General features: G+C 34.9%; 1 protein-coding gene across 16 annotated transcripts in view; it reads left to right on the forward strand.

The window, feature by feature from the left end:
• LOC129953701 (protein lap4) overlaps window positions 1–18,610 on the forward strand; it is a 448,072-nt gene that overhangs the window by 337,900 nt on the left and 91,562 nt on the right. For 13 of the 16 annotated variants that reach the window (XM_056067065.1, XM_056067064.1, XM_056067066.1 and 10 more), the window contains 2 exons: window positions 9,268–10,761; window positions 10,933–11,304. The exons of 1 other annotated variant lie outside the window; for it this stretch is intronic. In XM_056067065.1, the coding sequence (XP_055923040.1) occupies window positions 9,268–10,761; window positions 10,933–11,304 (1,866 nt within the window). The remainder of the gene's footprint in view (window positions 1–9,267; window positions 10,762–10,932; window positions 11,305–18,610) is intronic. 2 more of the 16 variants (XM_056067051.1, XM_056067059.1) reach the window with 2 other exon arrangements.

Raw genomic sequence — 18,610 nt, forward strand, 5'->3', positions numbered from 1 at the left:
ATTAGCCTTATAATGATAAGCTACAATGCAGGCAATAAGAAAGTATTAATATTCCACATTCATGAAGTGCGGCTTAAAAAAGTATCCCAATACTTAACAGTACGTCTGAAATTGGTATAGAGGGCAAACTGATAAGCATTCTTAGAAGTACGGGTTAGTTAGGTTAAAGTGGCTGTCTAAGATGGAAACGGACACATTTGGCCAGTTTAATGCCCCATTGTGATACCACATGAATTTTGAGGCTTCCTTCAATGGACCAAGGTTGATATTATTTAGATCGTTAAAGAAGAATTCTCTTAGGTGATTGTTGCGTTTTCGAGCCAGAGCATGGCATGTACAGAGAAGATGTAGAACTGTTTCCTCCTCTTCCTCGTCCATACAGCTTCTGCAAAAGTCATTTGAGAATGCGCCTAGTGACGTTGCGTGCTTTCCTTTTAGACAGTGTCCGGTTATGACACTCATTATCGAAGAACGGGTACTACGTTCGAATTGTTTAAAAGGAGGAAGGCAACTGGGAATTTAACTAGAGCGTTGTTATTAAAGACAGTTATAGGAATGAGACCTTCCGTCGGTGTTGTATTTTTTCCAAACTAAACCAATTGTAAACTATAGCCACATCAGAAGGGGTAAACAACTTTTTGCATCGTTGGAGACAACCTAAACACTTACTAGGAGTTTGTGATACACATACCTAGAACTGAAAGCTGTTCAGTCTCCTCAATACAGGTATCACCTAGAGATAGTCGCATTAGGAGAGAGTTATACACTTTTTCGACAGTAGAAGTCATTGAATTTTCGAAACATTAAATTCGACACGGTTTTTGATCAAGGCCCGAATTTAATGCGCCTCCACATCGGCGGAACAAGGATTTAAAATCTAAAACCGAATATGAAAAACTGGGAGTTCTGTCATCAGCGAAACAGTTTAGTGAGTTAAAAGTTCCAGTCAAAAGACCATTAATAAAAAAAGGAATAGTGTCGGAGACAAAACGGAGCCCTGAGGCACTTCAGCGATTATATTGTGGAAATCAGATTTAACCCGTCCAATACTACTTGAATTAAACTGTTCGAAAGGTCATTTCTAACCCCACAAAGAAGAGATTCATCAATACCAAAAGCACTCATTTTCGATAAAGGAGCTTGCTGCCAAACTCTATTAAATGCCTTTTTGAAATATCAAGTGCAATACTCTTACTTTCTCCACATGGTTTGTGGATTTGTCCCAAAGATTTGTCCCACTGCTTTGTGAGATAAACCATGACATCACACATTGGACCTATTGTTACGAAAACCATACTGCTGTTCATTAAGAATCTTTCGGTTCTCAAGATGTTTCTTAAGCTGAGAATTTATCATAGTTTCCATAATCTTGGAAAGAAGGGAAGTAAGTGCGACAATACGAAAGTTGGAGGAAGTAGAGAATCCGCCTTTTTAATTGACTGGCTGGACAAATGCAGCTTACCACCCTCTCGGGAAGAGACCAGTAGAATAGGATACATCAAAAACCTATCACAGTGAGGTTTTCTCAGCGGGTATACTATTAGATCCAGCGGATTTCTGAATGTCAAGATCTCTTAGTACTCTAGCAACTGTACGAAAGAAGATTCGTTCCATAAAATCGTTTACGCTTTCGAGTAAGGAAGGAGCCATGACACTCATTGGCCGCTTTGAAAAACAGCAAATTGTGCTTCAAGCAAATTGGCTTTATCAATCGAGCTTAGGCAAGAAATATTATTGGAAACAATTGTTGCAACAGAAGTAAACTTGAGTGTGTGCCATTCTATGATTTTATAGAATATAAGTATTTTTTCTTGGAAATATCTAAAATCAATTTGTCGCTCCATAAATGGTTTTCAATTCCGTTTCGTCTCTTAAAATACCCACCTATAAAATTCAAATTCCTCTTTTAAACAGAATCTTTAAAATACCTTATCTAAGGAAAGCTCATCACCATTATTTGGGCAATATTTCGAAATCAACTCATCTTTTTCACTAGAACCAAAACGTTTAAAATGACCAAGTACATACTTTGTGTTTATCTTAAGGTCCTCCCTGACGATTTTTATTTATATTTACAAAAAGGCAATAATTTACTCCCCAAAACTTTACTAGTAGGTATTTTAACTTTCCAACTAAGTTCTTTTACGATACTATACAAAAGGAAGTCATAACTTTCTCAATATCTACCCAAATTTATATACGAACATAAGTTTGAAACCTGAACAAGAATAATGAGAACTTTACGAAATCATTAAATTAAATTTTCAAATTCTTTTAAACAACATTTTAAATTATTGCTTTCGTGCAAAAGCCCACACACTTTTTTTGGAAGGTATTAAAACAGGCACATATACATTCTTAAATAGGAGTATATTGTGTGTTTTTGTGTGCTGATGTTTTGGGTGTTTTAATTTTGTATTTTTTGTTTTGTTTTGTTTTGTTTTCATTGAAAATTCTTAAATTCTGTAAATTCTTTGAATACCTACCTACCCCTGAATTTAGATTAAATTTTAAAACTAAACACGTAGTATATACAATGGGGAGTAGGGAAGGAATGCCAAACCCATGTTTATACCAAATAAGCATCCCCTAAACAGTCTATATAAACTAAGTGCGAGAAATACGTGCGACCAATTTATTTACATTATTTCACTTGTTTAACACTTAAACAAAACCAAAAATGTTGTTGTCCTGATGATGTCCTTGTCCCTTTATCTCGCACTGAATAACTTTTGCATACAAATTAAATCAACGCAAATACACAAGTAGTAGAGTATAGGTAAGGTCCTTGTCCTTGTCCTTGTCCTCGTGTCCTTGTTCCATTTTTGTGCGATTTTGTGGATGAAATAAGCATTAAAGCATGAAAAATCAAATAAACACCAAATAAAAATAAAATAGGAAAGTCTCTCCCAATAGACCCAAGTAATTTCTTAAGAGAATTTGTAATCTTTTTAACTTAGGGGGGGAACGAGTCTCATAATAATATTTACAAAAACAGACCAACCGGAGAGGACGAAAAAAAAGTAAGAAAACAAAAACGGAGCCAGATACCCAACAACTGTTCCAACAAAAAAAACTGAAGAAGCAATCAAATTATTTCAGAGAGCAAACGTTACCAAATCAGCGAGCAATTAATTTAATTTATTAAATTGCTGTATGTAAGCCCCATTTCATTTTATATCTCAACAACAACCCCCCCCCCCTTTCGACTGGTCGTGGACAGGATATCATTTTCCTATTTGCAAATGTCAGAGCTTGAAATCGAAGCTCTTTCAAGCCATTCCATACCCATCTAGCTACCCATCCAGTCCTGTGAAGTTAACGCATACATACGCAATTTATAGTAAATTGGTTTTTAATGGCATTATGCTGTCAGATGTCATATTATACATCGTTTTGAATAACGAGTAGAAAAATAAAAAAGTCGGTACACTTTCGGAGATGACAGGTAGCTTGTGTTTGTGAAGCAGAAAAAGGATAATAAAAATGAAAAATAAGTTCTTTTTCGGTCGCTTTAACTTTGCTTCTTTTACATTTAAATTTAATGCGGAAGGGGTGGAGGGTAGTACACATAAAAAACATACATTTAACTGGTATAAAGTCTTGCGAATGAAAATAAAAAGTCTTGACTCCTGTCAAGGCATCTCAAATGGCATATCCATTGTTTTCGTCGTAAGTATAGTCGTCCTAGATATTGTTCTTTTCATAATTTCCAAAGAAAGCAAGCAAAAATAAGGAATTTTGAGCTCTCAACTGTTTTGTTTCAGTGTTGTTTTTATTTATAATTTTATATATTTTTAACATTAAATATACTTCGAGTAAATTTTGAAGTAGTAGGTACTCGTAAAAGGTCCTTATTCAACAGCTCTTGATTTGCGGTCGGTGATGGAGATGTTGACGCTGATGATTATTGTTCTGGAGTCATTAAATATGTTTTTGTGATGTTTTTGTTTAATTTATGTAGAATTTTTATATATTTTTATTTTCTCATTTATGAAATTTATTGTGAAATTATATTTTTTTTATTTCATTATGATAATGGTGTTTGTAATATAAATTACCTATTGTCCTTAATGACTTGTGTGGTTTGAGTTAGTAGTCCTTTTCGACGTCGTTGTTGTTCATTTATTTGAATTGATGGAATAGAATGTGACTTTAATAACCACTTTTGAGTGTCCTTTCTTTCTCGGAAATTAATATTTTTAAAACCTTTGAAATACAATTAGAATCGAATTTAGCAGTTAGTGAAATGAAATTAAGGTTTTTAACGCCTAATATACAAAATATTGTGTTTTAAAAATGCGTAAGACTCTAATTTTCTTTACAGAAGCACTAATTTTTATACGCCTATGTTTCAACTTAGTTTAGGTAAATACAAAAATAGTTTACGGAAGTTTTAAGACTAGGAACTTTTCTCGCATACATGTTTTCGCTTTGGTGATTATATTAAAAACATTTCTAGTTCTTAGCAGAAGCGGATTAAGACTTTAAACCATTTGATTGATTACACATTTAACATAAAGACGAGTTTTTAAAAACCACTTAGAAATGTGCTTTAATGTTCAGCAAAGTAGGCTGACAGAATTGAAATCACATAAAGTGTATCTTAACCTTATACATTTACATATTTCTGGGGCTAAAGTGCCAACTATAACAGATAGGTTCTACATTTCATTTTCACTCGAAATAAATTGAAACGGATTTAAAATATAGTTCTGATTATAGTTCTGAAATTCGTTTTTACCAAATCGATTTCCTTCTTTTTTTACTTCAAAACGTAGCTAATTTCTGTGTTCTATAATTTCGAAACTTGCGATTTTCAAGAGAATTAAGGTTTATTTCCTTTAAGTCAAAATATTAATACTCTTCAACAATTTCTTAGAATTCAAATCTGAAAACACACTGGTCCAGATTAAGCTTGCGTGTTTTTAGATTTGAATTCTAAGAAATTGTTGAAAAATATTAGAATTTGGACTTAAAGGAAATAAATCTTAAGCTTTTTACAGAATGTACATGATTCGATAGAAGTTCCTTTTTCCAACTTTTTTTAAACGAAGGAATAAAGCGTTTACCATAAAATGATTTCCCAACATACCAAATGTCTTCTCTATACCAAAAATATCGTTCTTTTAAAAACTATACTTCGATAGCAGAGTCTTTCCCAAACTGTGTTGGAAAATGTGGATCAATACAGTTCAAATAAGGAAACACCATTTTTTGTATAAATATTTTGTTAAAGAGCACACTTTATGACAATGAACAAAATTATTTACTGACCGTTGTGATGTATGTCAGTTGTTTTAATTTCACTTGAAGTCATTTCAAAAAGTATTCGAAATTATGAAATCGATCGAATATTAGAAAACAGAAAATAATTTCAATTTCGGACATACTGTCAAGTATAGTTATTCTTTTTTTAACCGCACATAGAGAATGTGGAATGTTTTACCCAGCTCTGTTTTTTTTTCTATCATTTTGATATTCAAAACTTTAACCCCAATGTGCATCGGTATCTCCTCTTTAATTCCCTATTTTCCTAAAGCTCGCACTGTGTTTAAATATTAAACTTTAAACATGTTAAGGCTATTAATAACCCCTTAAATGCCACGATATTGCGAACCTATGTAGCTGTAGTTATATAATTATTTTAGTACTCAGTTGTCTGAAGCTAAATTACAATAGTTTAGAGGGTTTTTGACTCTTTTCAAAGCGTTTTTCTAAAAATTAAATATAGAACAAAATTAATGCTAAAAAAAAAGTTTTGAAGAAACTTTAATGTGACACTGGAAAATTATATTATGATTTTTGATTTAGGTCCTCAGACCTGTAAAATCCGTTAGGGACCCTTTAAGAGGCATAGGGCCAATACTACGCCTATCCGCCATCGTGTACGGTTTCCCGAGATGTGTTTCAGCTCCCTCCAACTCTTGCCTAGTGACGCTGAATCCTCCTTGACTGTCTAGCGCCAAGTTCTTCTCGGTCGACTAGCTCTTCTTCCTTCTTGTGTAAGTGGACTCTACTGCATTGCTTGGCCTATAATGCAATCGTTACATTTTCGAAACGTATGTCCAACCCATTGCCACTTGCGTCTTCGTATTATAGAGTCTATAGGTCCCTAACCTGTCCTTTTATGAAGGACCTCATTTGAATTACGGTTTGGCCAGAAAATTCTTAGGATCTTACAAAGGCATCTATTTACGAAGGTTTGCAGCTTTCTTGTTATGGCTGAAGTAAACTTCCAAGTGCTGCACCCATAAAGAAGCACAGATTCGACATTTGTGCGAAACAGTCTTTGTTCTTAAGCTGATAGAGTTATTCCTCCAAATTTTCGACATTATACAGAACGCCGCTTTTGCTTTGCCGATGCGGCAGATGACGTCTTGCTCGGTTCCGCCTTCTATGAAAACAATACTTCCAAGGTATTGAAAGCTGTCCACTTTTTCCAACGATTGCGAGGAAATACTTGAGAGGATGGTCGGGTTTCAAGGCTGATCATTTTTATTTTGCCGGAATTAATTTTTAGCCTCACAACTTCTGCTTCTCTCTAAAGACTTGTTGTCATTTGATTGAGATCCATGATTCTATGAAAGAGTAAGCAAACATCGTCCGCGTAATCCAAGTGCCTTAAATAGGATGTCAAAGTCCATTGGATCGCTCCGCTACTTGACAGAGCTGAGCGCAGTACAGACAAAATACAGCCCTCTCTGACGCCGCTGGGGATTTGAAAATCATCTGAGAACTTACCATCGTGCAGAACGTGACACTTGGATCCATGTATAATTGTATATGTTGTTTTCATAATAGCAATTAGTTTTCTGGCATGCCACTCCTCTGCAAAGCTTACCGGATGTACTCCCTGTTGACACTATCAAAGGCCTTTTTTAAGTTGATGAACGGCAGGTGTAGTGGGGATCGATATTCAACGCACTGTTCAATAATTAATATTATCAATACAGGAGGATCCAGCGCGGAATTCTGCTTGTTCGACATCGAGTGTGGCCTCAAGGTGTTCTCTGATGCGTTGCAGTATGACTTTTGCTACTTTTATGGCAACGGCAGTTAGAACGCAGATTCCTCTCCAATTTTCACACTTTGTAAGATCTCCTTTTCTTGGGACCTTGACGATAATTCCCTTCTTCCACTCATTGGGGAAGCTTTCGGTGGTCCAGGATTCTTTTATGAGTTTATGAAGCAGTTCGATTGATGACGTTGGCGCTGCTTGTAAAAGCTTTGCGGGAATTCCATCAAGTACTACCGCTTTGTTGTTCTTAAGAGCTTTAATTGCGACAACGATCTCATCTTTCCTGTGAGATGCGGTGCGGATTCGTGGATTAGTTTTTTCAGGCGCTTCAGAAGGTATTGGTTGCACGTTGCTTGCAGACGCTCGGTTTAAAACCAAGGAAAAGTGTTCTTTCCACCTTCTGACTTGCTCATCCACCGAGCTTACTACAGTAGCGTGTTCTTCTTTCACCAGGAGTTGCTTTCAGCTGTGTGTACCAGTCAGCTCTTTGGTTATTCTGTAAATGGTCCTGCTGTCGCACCTGTTTGCAGCATCTTTTGCTTCTTGCACCAATGCGTTGATGTAGCACACTGCGGTGAACATCTCTCTTTTTCATGCGATACGAGGACTCCAGCTTGTTTCTTTCTTTCTCTTCTGCATCAGTTATTTAAGACCTTAACTGATTGCGTTGACGACAGAATATTCTGTCAGCACCTAAATTGAAAACATTATATTATGAAGAATCTGTTTTCACTTCACTTCTCGAGATTCAAAGCTTTAATATTTAGTCAATAGAATATAGAAAATAGATTTGTTTTACGAAAGTGCCACTTGCTGTTTTTGCCAAAGCCAAAGCGAATTTCTTAAATTTTTTTAAGATCTAAAAGTTTTTGTAACTGATATAAAATCAACTTTGAAGAAAGAAGAGACTTGCGACCCACACTGATAGCTTCCTGTTGGGACCCGCTAAAATTTTTCAAATGTTGCGAAACACGTACCAAGTCAATTTGCAACTTGATGTCAAATTTGTGAGGTTACTTCTTAAGGACCTCAATATTTGCTCTTCCTCTTTTAGAAAATATCTTATAAAAATAATTTAAAGTTTTTCCAATTTCTAAATTGTGTTTAAACAAATATTTTAGTTGTTTTTGACAGAAAACCCTTTTTTTGGTGAATATCATTTAATGACTAACTAAAGCTTCATGGCTCATATGACCCCTCTCTGAAATTGTTCTTTAAATGGTCAAAAGTTTATAAATTTGTGCCTAGCGATTGGAATAGGGCTGGATTTCCGATGTACATTATGTTCTTAGTCTACAGTCTTCATGACCCCTAGGACCCATCTCTCCCTCCTTAGATTCGCCATTGATCTTTGCTAGAGTTGAATTTGCATCTGAATTCGACAGCCATCGACTCGATTAATCGGCTTGAACTGCAATTACCACAGTGTTCTAAAAATCATATTTTCAAACTTGTAGTTAAAATCTAAATCTTTTATTTTTAACTAAATAAATTTATTTGATTAATTCTTATTTAACAATAAAATAAAAAAAAAATATGCAAAACTGTTTTTTATGAATGTTCTTTATCAAACTCACGAAACAACCAAATGTAGTTTATAGTTAGAAGTCATTTGTTGCTTTAACAAAATTTAGAATTTAATATAGATTTATTAGTTTATTACTGCATTTATTATTGACGTTATTGTTATGCCACGTCGTTAATATAATTTCACGAAAAATTTAACATTTCTTTGCAATAAGTTCAATGTTTTATACAAATGTATATTTTTGTGTTTATAATTTCAAAAGAATTTGTGTTGTCTCCTTAAGAACTTCATACCAAACAGACTTTTTAAACTTCACTCATGTCAATAAAAAAAACAAACATTTTAATTAGAAAAAATGTCTATTATTTGTCCGTCTATATAAAACCAAAAATCAAAATAAATTTGTGACGTCATCTCATATCAGCACCGATCTCATACACAAAACATGTCTTACATTCAGTTCTGAAAGAAATATAAAAGTTATCACAAAAGCTAGCTAATTCGTAAAATTCAGTGTGCTTTTTATTGTTTATTTGACAAAAAAACATTTCATCGGCGATTTACTGAAAACAAAAAATAAACAATTTTTACAATAACATTTTAACTAAATAATAAATTTATATTTTTCTCTCTCTTTTTGTATTGCAACAAAAATAAAAAAATATTCAATACTAATTGAAATTATCAAAAAAAAAAAAAAACAAATCGAAAACTTTAGACAATTCATAAACAAATTAAAGAGAAAACTCCACTATTACCGAGATCACCAACGCCAACTGGTGGCAAACAAGATGAAACATCTAAGCGTGCACCAGTCGATCCTAGGTTCGAATACAAGCAAATGGTTCACAATCAAAGCGTTGGACTGGAAAGACCCAAAGTTCTGCCAATTAAGCAGGTCGAAGAGGTCTTTATCGAGGACGTAGAAGAAGAAGACGATGATGATGAGGAGGCCGAGAATGAAGATGACGAATCTGGCTCTCAACGTCATCCATTCGAATCAGACTCAGAGGACCAATACCACTCGCAACAGAAATTCGGCTCCGGCCGCAGCACCCCTGACTACAGTCATAGAAAATCAGTCAGCTTCGACCTGAGCGCAGACGAACGCTCCAAGTCAGATTATGAGAGACCCAAAACACCCGATACGTCGGTTATGAGCAGTCGTCAATATGACTCCGAACAGGAATACAACTACCGACGACGTCCACGCAAAGGAATCCTGCGATCGTCCAGTCCTTCCTCTTCGAACAATTCCACCCTGGAAAAGTACAAACCTGAAAAACTGCCACCAATAGTGCCTACGGTTGCCCGAATTAAAGAAATTGAGTCACCCGTACTCGCAGAAATCAGACATCAGGACCAACATTTCGACTATGACATTCCTGGACGACGAACGCCATCGACATTCGATGAAATCGAACGCGACAATCCATTCCGTGAAGCATTCCTTGAAAAAAGTCAACCTGACGAATATGAAAAAATGGCCAAGCTCTATTCCCAAAAGAAGGGATCGAGGGTTAATTTTGTTCTGGGGAGAAATGACCGTTCGCTTTCGAAATCGAACGATGATCTTCTCTCCGAAAGCAGTCCTTCGCTAAGCTCTCCATCTCATTCGAAGTCGACCGAAAACTTATCCCATAAACCAATGAAACCCCTTCCACCTCCAAAGCCAAGAATTAAGCACGCTGATATACGCCGTAATGAGGCCCTTGAAACATTCCAAAACGCAGACGTTGGCCACGGTGATTTTGCAGTGTTCGAACACAATGCCAAGACTAATACCATTCATGAGGTTGTGAAAAATCCAAAAATTCCTGCGAAAATCGGTGTGACGCGGCCTAAAGAAAGTCCTCCACCACCACCGGTAAACTATGACACTCTTCCGAAACAATTCGATTTAAATTCGCAGTACTTAGAGGTATTACCGCCACTTGCCCTAAGTCCATCGCCAACACAAAAGCCGCAATTACCACCTCCTTCTCCGGCCACAGCTAAACGACCAAAGGACTTTGTCCATGAAAACTCACCCGACAGTATCCTCGTTACAGAGGAAGTACACAGGACCATATTGCTTCAAGAGAATGAGCTTCGTAGATCCCTAGCATCATCATCCTCGACCACAGCCTCTGAATCATCATCAGCAGCAGCAGCATCAGCAACAGCAACATCAACAACATGGAGGAGTAACGCCTTAACCAGAAAACATCCGGTAAATCCGTTTCTAGATTATGATTCCGACCCTTCTAATGTATCATCCGATACGACAATTTCCAATTACACTAATCAATCCTTATTGTATCAAACTCAAACTGAAAACAACTTTCAAACGTCATCCTGGTCCTCGTTGTCACAACAACAACAACAACAACAAACACATCAGCAGCAGCAAGCATCATCCCTTTATTCTCATCAACAGTCTCATCACGGACCCATACTAACATCCACACAAATATTCCCAACGCCACAAATCCTTCCTGTACAGTACAACAGTTTGCCCATTCCACAACACACATCACATTATTACAATGTCCAACCATCTCCCATCCACAGTACCACACCTCAATCGCCTTATTTCCAACATCTAGGCTATCCCAGTATGACGAGCTTTGCGTCCTCGTCGTCCACAAGCCTCGGACCGATTCCAATATCTCCCGGTGTCGGCGGTGGGGCATCATCTCCGTTCCAAGTGCAACAACAGCAACAGCAGCATCATCATCATCATCACTACCAGCTAACACCAGGACGTTTAATGGTGAGTGACAGTACAACGGTGGTGAGTCCTACGACAGAAAATGGTAATGTGGTGCTACCCTCTCTAGTGCAGCCGAACAAGTCACCAATTGAACAACCACCACCGCCGCTTCCACCACAAACACTATTTCCTCAACCATCCTCTTCGAAACCACCGTCGTTGTCGTCCGTCTTGAATATTCAAAGCAGTGAATATTTGTCTGCACCAATGCATCCTGCTCCTCCGCCGCCGAAACCCTTAACAGAACCCATTCAATCCCAATCCCAACACCAAGCCCAAGCTCAGACCAAACTGTCTCAAAAACTTTTCTTTGAAAATACCTACCATAATCTATCGAAGCCCGAGCTTCCCTCGTCGCCACCAACAGCGCCACCAGCTCCCTCGCATAATGATGTCAACTCGTATTACGAAACTGCCGAGGAAATCTATTCGACCATAGAGGAAGAATCCATTTACAGTAATTCGGCGGCCATCTTTGATAGCATGAACTTCGGTAGTCGCAGCAATAGTGCTGCATCTGTGGCATACTTCCGCAGCCCATCCTCCCCCTCCACACCTCCACCGCTGCCGCCAAAGAAATTTGCAAAAAAACCAGGTGGCCCTTTAATTCCGATAAAAGTTCGTTCCCTGTCGCAGCCTCAACTGGACTTTATGACGTCACAAGGATGCAAGTCATCACCATTGCCTTCGCTACCGACTACACCAACAGGCTCTGTTGGAAAAGAGACAACTGTCTGATGTAGGACTGTAGACTGTAGAGTCAAATCCTTTTTTCCGCAATAATTGGAAAAAATCGAAATTCCGTTGAACGTGTCTTTAATTTTCAGGATGATTAAAATTCACAAATTCCCTTTGCCATACAGGTACACACCGACCGTTCTGTCGTCCTTGTTCTTGTCTCTTGATTGATTAAGCCCTTCATCCATTATATAACCATACCCATAGTACAGTGAGTTTAGTTTAACATTTTATTATACAACACAACAGTTATAAAGACCCTTACATATATTATTTTTTAATTTGTTAAATAGAAATAGAATGCACAATTAAGGACACATTATATATTTTATTTTAAGACATATTTTCACCATTTCAATGAAATACTTTTTATTAGTTTTGATTTATTATATTTTTGTTTTAATAATAAATCTACAAAAGTTTGTATGGTTTTTTAATTTGTGTTGTCCTTAAATTTTTATAGAATTTGTTTTTTTTTAAATGTTTTAAGTAAAATAAAGAACCTGTTTTTTAAACTAACTAATACGGATAGTGTCGAATATGAACCGGATCATTCGTGTTAAACTTCTGAAACAGTTTGGACTTATTAGGATAGTCTGGATCTTAGTTGCCTTATTTATAAGTATCCTGATATTTGAAACATTTCAATTCTGGACATTGATGGTAGCAACTGAATTTCGATTTTGTTTTGATTAGAAAAATACTTTCTTTTTAAATTGTAAACTGAACTTTACAAATATCTTTCTTTTTTCTAACTAATTTAGCAAAAGTTTTTTTCAATAACTTTATCAAAGCGAAATGAGTTTATAGAAGACAAATAAAATACTAATACGCCTGTTAGAAATATCAGTTTGGAATTGAATTTGCGTAAATAATTGAATAGATTTTTTTTTCTAAATGTCTGTATCAACCATTTGATACAGTGCACGATTTTGAAATAAGATAATTACATTCTTCAAGCTTTCTTTACATCACACTGGTAGACAAATTTTTTCGGTTCCACAAACAGAACAATACTTATTTATAGGATAAAGATGTCCTTAGTTGGAATCTCACCTTTACATTTTTTTATCACATATGGTTTTTAAAATATGCCCCTTTAAAAATTCTAAAAACAACCGACTTAACACACAGCATAATCTTCCGGTACATATTCCAAGATATATCATTCAACGTGCTAACTGGGACAGGTTCAAAAATAGCTTTCAAAACATTCCACCTGAAACTAACTTCATTTGTGTCAACAAAGAAGCTGCAAAAATTATTAAAACCATTCGTAATGCTGGTAACAATTCTTTTCCTGAAACTTCACCTACAGATCTTAAAAAAAGATCTGTTCCTTATAAATAAAAATAAATTAGGTGGCGCAACAGTCCATGAAGACCCAGAACCTTGCAACTCTCAACCATTCCTGTGTGCGAGTAATGTTGTCAGAGATGGAAGGGACATACAGTTTATATGCCGAATCCGAACGGCTAATTTTAAAAAGAACTTTTCATGGCAAAAATTACTCTTGGAGGATTTGTCAATTCCTCGCAAGAGGCAGTACCTACCCGTGGAGAAAGTTAGGTGGCACAGGCAGGGACTGAACCCAATACCCCTTGCAAGACAGTCCATTGCACTTTTTTTTGTATTCATTTTTATTACTTCAATCTTAAACCTATCTTAAAGCTTGACAAAAATTCATAAGACCAGCCTAATTAACCATAAATTACAACTAGCTTACTGGTCCAATACGGAAACTCTAAGTTAAACTAACACTAGATACTAAGGCCTTTCGGCCCTAGGATCTATTTTACTTCAATTAAATTTTATTTATTTTTGTATTTATTAGAAAATTTGAAAAAAAAAAAAACTAATATCAATATCCTTTTTTATTTTTTATTTAAAACTACTTAAGAAAGGTCCTTAATATAAAACTTAAAGCTTACTTAAGCTACCTAAAATCTTCTTAAAACTAGAGCACCCACAGCCGTAAATCTAAATATCTAACATTTTTTGTTTTCATATTTGTTGTCCTTTTTTTTGTGCGACCATGCTTGTTCTATTTAAAACCTTAAAACTATAACATAAGTATGTAAGCCGGCTAAGGCTTAAAACCCCATCCCGACTACCCACTATCAAGTGCCGATTGAAGCCACCAAAACTGGTTCTCCTGCTTCACCCTATCAGCTCGGTCCCGTTCGGACACAGCCCTACTGAACCGAAGGAGCTCTGTTCCGACTTGTGCCATGACGTCCCGATTGTACGGGAGTCGCCTATCTACGGTTTGTTGTCTGAAGTGGTAGAGCAGCGGAACTGCCAATCTATCCTGAAGACGGTGACCGCCTCAATAACGTCGTTTTTAAAAAACTGCGGACCAAGGATGCATTATCGCCTCGTCACTAAAGATGATTTTTCGGCCATAATTGGGGTCCTCTGCCAAACGATTCCAATCCCAATCAGCGAACAAACCGCGTTGCCTATGGTTATGAACTATTAGCCCCTGGGTCAGTTGGATCTTGTACCGGTGTAAGCCCAAGTCCCGTCGCAAAATTCGCTTAGTTGAAGTCTGCGAAAGGCCGAGTTCTTGTGCACGGTGAGGAATAGACTGCTTCGAGTTGTGGTGTATAATTTCACGGACCGCGGCGATGTTCTCGGCTGTTACTTGAACGTACGGGTGTTGGCTGATTGTTTACTAAACCAGTCGTCTCAAATTTGGCCACAAAACGTTGAAAAGTCGACTGTAAGATGCCGCTACGTCTACCGTAAAATAAGCTCAATGCGCTCAACGTTTGCGTTAACGAAACACTTATTTCGATAATAAAGTTTTATCATTTGAACGTGCTGTTCAATCGTGTAACTTGCCATGATGATTATTTGTTACAAGCAACTAAATAATAAACAAAACATTTGATAGATGTCACCAAAACAAAATGGCCGTAATGCGGTGCCAAAATCTACCCGCGCCAAATTAAAAACCCTATAGAATATATTAAGTTAAGTGATTGCAACCTTTAAACAAATGTTTGACAGTTGTCAGCTCAGGTTTGATAACCATAGACTATTTCACTAGAAGACTAAGTGCTTACATTTTTAGCTAGTCAAAACAATATTTTTATTTCAATAAAATTTAAGGATGTTTTTTGCATCAATAGAAATTTAAAAAATATTCTTTGTTTTTTCCTTGAGCGTGATTCATAACATAGAAATGCGAAATGATTTTACAACACTTTGGTGTGAACTCGACTTAAAGAAAATAATTAGTTACTGAACGCACTCATTGTTCGTTAAGAAATTCTTGCATTTAATTTGATTAAATAGTCGTTTTAATTCAAACAATAAAAAAGTGTGTATTCCATTGAACTGTTTTCACTTTATTTTAGGACTTAATTTCTTCTCTCAAAATGATCTAATTTATGGTATTTTTATATTGATGAAAAGGTGTTCGTAGAAACATAATTGGAAGTGTTTATTTTTTGTTGGCAAACAAAACTTATTTGGAGAAGAACACTACTTTGTACGTAAGTACCCAAGAAATTCACTTTTTAAGAAACTGAGATATTGAAAAATGTAATCTTTGGGCTATGTTTAAGGACTATCTTTAAAGATTGACTCATAAAAAGTTACAAGTTTTGATTTGAACCAAAAGCCTCTGCAAATAAGTTCAAAGATCGTCATGTTATAATAAATAATATGAACGTAAAAGGTAAAAATTTAGAGATATTTCGGAACTTTACTGTCGACTTCAAGTACAACCAAAACAATGGTGAATGAAACTCATTTTCATGACCACAGTGGCTACCTTTGCATAACTCGATTCGTTATATCTAATTTTCGTTAAATCGACCTCGTCTTTTTCATCAATGTTGGCTCTAACGTCTTTTAACGTTGTCGGCATGTTGGCATAAACCATAACTTAGCCCTAACGAAAATAGTCTAGCCCCTTTTCTTGAGACAACATGCTCATCAAACTTACTCTTCAATAAATGAATTGTTAGTTTATGTAGGTTGCTTCTATCACCATCGTGTTGAAACTACATGTCGTCCAAAACTATACCGTCCAATTCGGCTCAAAAGTATTCCGTAATTCACAGCAGACAAAAATGTGGCCCAATAACGTCACTGACATTTAAATCGCACCAAAAAGTTATTTTTTGTGGATGAAGTGGTGCTTCATAAAGCAAATGTGAATATTGATTTTTGACCCAACCCATAAGGCATATTTTTTTATTGACGAACTTATTGAGCCAAAAATGATCTTCGTCACTTAAAAATTTAAGGATTTTAAAAGCTGAGGTCACCAACTCCCAATTCCAATAGAAATTATTTGTAATTTGGAGACGTTCTTCTACTTCACTTTGTTGGAAATGAATACTGAATAGGTTGATAATGACAGTTCGATGATTAGTAAAAGGATGCGTTCACAAATTAAATATGTCAAGACGCTCGATATTATGTCATGTTCAAGTAAAACCTTAACAAAACAATCGATCTTAATTTCTTTGTAAGTTTATGAAATTGACTAAATATTTTAACCATATTTTGTTAAATTCTTCCATCTCTGACAACATTACTCGCACAGGTTAAGAGTTGTAAGTCACTAGGCCCTGGTTCTTCATTTATTTATTTTTTATTTGTTAAATTCTTAAATTTTGTTATTGTCTTGTTTATTAATCCTTCGTGTTTACTGACCTCAAACAGTCCGTTGTTACTTTGTTTTTAATTTAAGATTGCCAAAACTTTACTATACAAATGTTCGACACCCTTTATAATTTAGGTTCAATAAGACATTTTGAGTGTTTTGGTAAACTGACCTACATTTCTGGCATGAACGTTTTTATTCATAATGAACTTTCTTCATTTTTATCTCTTTTTGTTCTTTCTTTATGAATAATTTCCAGAAAAAAAATGAAATAAAATCACCAACAAAAAAATCAAACCAAAAACAAGTATATTTTTCCTTAAATTCAACACATTAAACAAATTAATCAAAATATATTAACAAAAAAACAAAACTATAATAAAAAGCAACTGCCCCTCCTTCGATTATATTTTTAGTTCTTCCTTAAGTTCTCGAAACAATATACTGCTAAAATTTCTGTAGAGCAGCTAATGTAATTACACCAACGAAATTCAAAAGATAACTAAAGTGAAACCTTTGACTGCAAAGTAAAGTTAATTTTTGATTTCCACGAATTGCAAAATGTGTTTACCTTCAAAACATATAAAGTTTATCTTATCTTGTAGTTAGCTTCAAACTATAGACTTACTAAAAGCATGACACAATAATGGATAACTCTAGAGCGGTATGCGTTGCCATATTGTAGAAATATTTTGAAACTTTGTAATGCTTTTGAAAGATAAGATATAAAGTGTTGTTTTGAAGAGAGAGCTTTCGTTTTTGTAAGTTAGGTTAAATAGTACCAACAAATTGAGATATTTTTTGGACATACAAAAACTTACTTATTATATTGTCATTAATCTTAAAAATGCAAATTTCTTTTTTTCTATTTATTTGACTTTTTTGTATTTTTGAAAATAAATTTTAGAGCGTTTCAACTTGATGATTTGAACATATAAAATTTTCTTGAATTAAAAATAAACATTCATATTTATTTTAAAATATAACCTATTTGATTACTTCAAAATTAAGTGTATTTACTCTTGTTTAAAAGTATTCAAAGTTTTAAAACTGCTTTTGTTTCAACTGAGTGTCATGATGACGACAGCACTGATATCGTGTGAATTACTTCAAGAGATGAAGCATTGTTACTTGTTTTAGGATTGTGACCCTATAGCTATTCACAATTGAGCAAGTGTAGTCTTAAGGCTATGTATGCATTGTATGCAAATTATGAGAACAATCTACGAGAACTTGAAAGATTCCCAGAAACTTGATTTTTTTTTGTTTCTAGGTTGTTGTTAACAATGTTGAAGTTAATTGAAAATTATCATTGCTTTTAAATTCAAGAAAAAATATATTTTTTATTTCCCCACGAACGATAAACAAACTAAACTCTAAGAGTATTTAAATTGTAATTATAAAATTTGAACTTTATATAGGAAGTTATTGTAATTGGTTCGATTGTCAAATTAAAAATGTTGACATTTCTCGAGCGACGTTTCAAGGTCCCTAGAATCTAAATCAAAGATTCTAAGAAAGATGTCTGTGCTTATCATTGTGCGTGCGTACGTTCATACATATGTCCGTTTTCGTCATATCTATCTTAAAAACCAGTAAAGATATTGACTTCACATAAACCTCTGTATACAGATCATAACACAGAAAAATTGTATATTATATAATTTGAATTTGTACTAAATTTGATTTTAAAAAATATTCAATCAACGATTTTTTAAAGAATTCAAAAATTGAAAAACTAAAATATAATTAAAAATTTTAAAATAACCAACAATATTTTTCATACAAGGAAATAGTTTAGTGTGAAAATCAATTTTTTTTAAATAGATTTCAAAATTTTCAAAAATTTTAGTAGCATTTCTTAAATTTTTACAAGTTGGATAAATAAAATAATTTAAGAGGTATCAAGAACCGAACATCAATTTACCGAATTTGCAAAATTTT

Source organism: Eupeodes corollae, chromosome 1 (genome assembly GCF_945859685.1).
Source record: "Eupeodes corollae chromosome 1, idEupCoro1.1, whole genome shotgun sequence".
In the NCBI taxonomy this organism is placed as follows: domain Eukaryota; kingdom Metazoa; phylum Arthropoda; class Insecta; order Diptera; family Syrphidae; genus Eupeodes; species Eupeodes corollae.